The 4432-nt window shown below is 36.1% G+C and overlaps 1 protein-coding gene across 1 annotated transcript in view; it reads right to left on the bottom strand.

Moving 5' to 3' along the window:
- CPLANE1 (ciliogenesis and planar polarity effector 1) overlaps positions 1–4432 on the bottom strand; it is a 231606-nt gene that overhangs the window by 124168 nt on the left and 103006 nt on the right. Inside the window, exons 27-29 of the mRNA XM_042782397.1 lie at positions 3420–3613; positions 1904–1986; positions 450–544 (exon numbers count right to left, since the gene is read on the bottom strand). Of these exons, the coding sequence (XP_042638331.1) occupies positions 450–544; positions 1904–1986; positions 3420–3613 (372 nt within the window). The remainder of the gene's footprint in view (positions 1–449; positions 545–1903; positions 1987–3419; positions 3614–4432) is intronic.

Raw genomic sequence — 4432 nt, forward strand, 5'->3', positions numbered from 1 at the left:
GTCATAAGTGAAAGACTATCTGTACAGGTGATCCTTGGCAGTCCTTGGCATCTGTCTTTTCCCCATGTGCATATCTCTGTGTCTATTCTGCTCTTATATGAGTGCTAACCACATGATAAGGAGCTCTGGTAGCGCAGTGCCTAAGGCACTTGACTGCTAACCAGAAGGCCAGCGATTCAAACCCACCAGCCACTCCTCGGAAGGAAGGTTGGGCAATCTACTTCTGTAGTGATACTGCCTCGGAAACCCAAGGAGGGGTCTCTATGAGTCGGGGCCGACTTGACGGCAAACAACAACAACAACAACAACAAGTCATTGTTTACCATTGCTATAAATTGAAATTACAATTCCACTAGAAACATAATTGTACCAATAAGTATATGTTGTACATTATGAAAAAGCTGAAAGCTTCAATGAAGTAAATAAGCTGCTGATAATCATTTACATACTTTTTCCCTCCTTCCCTTTTCTGCTCAGTTGAGTTTTTCTCCATATATGTCTCCAGTGGTTCTTCTCTTGAACACTGTACCTCTACTGTAGAATGCTGTTAAAATCAAAACAGGGATCAAAATAGGAGATACTGGATAAAGTGGGAGAAAAATGTGAAACAAAACACAAAATCACAAAAGAAAAAAAGACCAGGATTACTGGTTTCATAGAGACTGGTGAAACCCCAAGACTATGGCCCCTAGTCACCCTTTGGGCCCGGAATTGAACACACTCCCGAGGCTTCCAGCTGAACATTAGACAGATATATAAGGTGAACATTTATACCAAGTAAGTATACTCCTTAGAACAATCAACCATGCGAGATCAGAAGGGCAATATTTGTACAGGGAGATAGCTCAGAGGGCATGAATAGGAAAGAAGGACACACGGAAAAGGTAACCACAGGGAGGATGTGGGAAAAGAGTTGTTACATTATAGGGATTGCATACAATGTCATGAAACAGAATGTGTATGAACTGTTGTGTGGAAAATGAATTTGTTCTGTAAACTTTCCCCAAAATCACAATATAAATAAATAAAAATTAGTAGCACCCAAAAAAGAGTTTCACATTTCACATCATCTAGATTAACAGTATAAATACAAGTGAGAAGTCAAACATTCAAATGTACTTCCAGCTCTGTTCTGAGCAGATCCTTATATTGCATGAATTGCCTTTGGCCTATCACCCTGAGCCATTCAGCATATGAAAGTACAGAAACAAGATGATGTGAATACACTAATGCAATGTAAATTATATATATACATCTCTGGTAGCATAGTGCCTAAGGCACTTGACTGCTAACCAGAAGGCTGGTGGTTCAAACCCACCAGCCACTCCTCAGAAGGAAGATGGGGCAATCTACTTCTGTAGTGATACTGCCTCTGAAACCCAAGGAGGGGTTGCTATGAGTTGGGTCGACTCAACGGCATGTAACAACAACAACAACATGATTAATTACTCTGTGAAAACAACTATAAAATTAGGAAAAACTAATCCCTTTTAAATAATTCTTTCAGTAATTAGAAAGGGCTATGTTCTATCTATAAATTCAGTGTATGGGTAAAGTTCTGAGAACACTAATAATACATAAAAGTATATATATATGTACAAAAACTAAACATTATTAGCTGAATTATATACTATATATTTTTGAATAAAGGACACTTTAACAATTTTTATTTTAACTTACTCAAATGGTTTATGAATTGAAAATTTATTTGCCTTGAATTATTAAACATCTTGGCAACAGAATTTTAGTGGAAAAAAGTGCTGCACAGCATGGCTCTACTCTATAATCCACAGTCCACCTTTAAGAGATGATATGATGTATTGAATAACAGTGAATTAAAAAACTTCAGGATAATTTAAACACTAGACAAAAGTAGAGTAATTTTATCCACTAATTAACTTACTTCTTCTGCATGCTGTGGTAAAGTCTGAATGCAAATAGCAATACTGGGACTTCTGACATTTTCAATGGGCTCTTTGGTATTTTCTATAGGGAAACAAAAGAGGAAGAGAAAATTGACTGCTTGAAAAATAATCTACTGATGTTTCAGAAAGTTCAGGGAAAATTACAGAAGACAAATTAAAATGGAAGGAACACTTTCCACCATTCTAACAAAAATATTTTTAAAAACCTGGAAACAATCCCCTCATCATCAGGTGAATCCCAGATGAGTCTTGGGAAGCCTCATATCAGTGTTTATAACTTTGTAAAGCTCTAATAGTTTCTGTATTTTTTAATAGTTCTGGTTTTAAGGAAGACTTATAGGAGTTTCATGGAACTGGTTAAAAGAAATGAAGAAACTCATCATAATTACATAAACAAAGAAAAAGGTTCAATATTTGTAAAAGAGTTTGAGGTTGTTGTTTAGGCTGCTGAGTAGGTTCTGACATATAGAGACCCCATGTACAAAAGATCTAAACAGTGACCAGTTCTGTACCACATTCACAATCATTGTGATGTTTGAGCCCATTACTGCAGCCACTTTGTCAATTCACCTCATTAAGAGTCTTCCTTTTTTTTGCTGACCCTCTACTTAACCAAGCATGATGTCCTTCTCAAGACTGGTCCCTCCTGATAACATGTCCAAAGGATGTGAGACAAAATCTCACCATCCTCACTTCTAAGGAGTATTTTAGCTTTACTTCTGCCAAGACAGATTTGTTTGTTTTTCTGCAGTCTATAGTATATTCAATATTCTTCACCAACACCGTAATTCAAAGGCATCAATTCTTTGGTTTTCTTTATTCATTGTCCAACTTCTGCATGCATATAAGGCAAATGAAAACAGCATGGTTTGGGTCAGGCACACCTCAGTCCTCAAAGTGACATCTTTGCTTTTTAACACTTTAAATTAGAGTTCTTTTGCAGATTTGCCCTATGTAGTAAGTCATGTAATTAATTTCCTGACTGCTGCTCCCATTGGTGTTGATTGCTAACACAAGTAAAATGAAGTTCTTGACAACTTCATTGGTTTTCTCCGTTTATCATGATGTTGCTTACTGGTCAAGTTGGGAAGATACTATTTTCTTTATGTTGAGGTATAATCCATACAGAAGGCTACAGTCTTTGATCTTCATGAGTAACTGTTTCAAGTCCTCTTCATTTTCAGCAAGGAAGGGTGTATCATTTGCACAATGCAGGTTATTAATTCTGATGCCATATTATTCCTTGTATAGTCTAGTTTCTCAGATTATTTACTCAGCAAACAGACTGAATAAATCTGATGAAATGATGCAACCAGAATGCACAATTTCCTGATTTTAAAAAATGGACTATCCTCTTGTTGTGTTTGAATGACTTTGTCTACGTACAGCTTCTGCATAAGCACAATTATACTAACTTAGACATAAGTTATCGTAGATAATCATTATTCATCAATATCAAATTAGTAAAGTCAAAGATTATCTAAATGAACTGACCTTCATAGTCTGATATGTGCATATCCATTTCCTCCTGTGTGAATGTTTCTACTTCTTCTAAAAGATCCTCATCAATATTTCTAAGCTCTTTTTCAGGATCAGGATCATGAGTGGCAGAAATAATATCATCATTGATTTCTTTTATTTCAGGTTTTTTTGCTTCAGTTGGCATTCTATGAACAAAAATACACCAGCTACAATAATGACCCATTCTTAAAGACAGAGTTCACTTTTGTTTCATTTGGTTTTTTCGAACAAAGAACTCAGTTTTCATATTTATAAAAACAAAAGCTCTCTTTTTTAAAAAATCATGAGTGGTACGCACTATAAAGCCCAATAAAAGGCTGCTCAATGAATAACTGAACATCCTAGTTTCTGTTTATGCAAAAGATTAGAATAATTTCAACTTATCTAAATTGTGGGTCAGTCTTACAAAGGAATTTTCCTGATATAAGGGCTTTGGCCTTGGTGTTCAAAGCTATTTTAGTCATAGGATTGCTTGATATGTAGATATAGATGAAATGATTAATTTAACATCCTCCCACATGGGAAATAAATTAATATAAGCAAATACAGGGAACTTTCAGGATATATTAGGCCTGCACTCAGAAGCTACAGGTAGATCAATAGAGAAGAAACATAATTGGTAATAAATTGTTACAGCAATTCAGATAGTGCTCATTTCCTGCTCTTCTAATTCAAAGAAATGCTCATTCTTTCCACATTCAAGGGTTTAATTCTTCCCTTTAAACCCAAACATCAAGCAAGTTATATTCTATTCAAAGAGAGGGTATATTCAGAGAACAAAAACCAGACAAGGATGCCCACTATCACCACTTCTATTCAACACTGTACTGGAAGTCCTAGCCAGGGCCATAAAGCAAGAAAGGAAAATCAAAGGCATCCAATTGGCAAGGAGCTCTGGTAGCATAGTGGCTAAAGCACTTGACTGCTAACCAGAAGGCTGGCGGTTCAAACCCACCAGCCACTCCTCGGAAGGAAGGTTGGGCAAT

This window comes from Orycteropus afer, unplaced genomic scaffold (genome assembly GCF_000298275.1).
Source record: "Orycteropus afer afer isolate SDZICR_OR568_19922 unplaced genomic scaffold, OryAfe1.0 scaffold00300, whole genome shotgun sequence".
NCBI classification, from domain to species: domain Eukaryota; kingdom Metazoa; phylum Chordata; class Mammalia; order Tubulidentata; family Orycteropodidae; genus Orycteropus; species Orycteropus afer.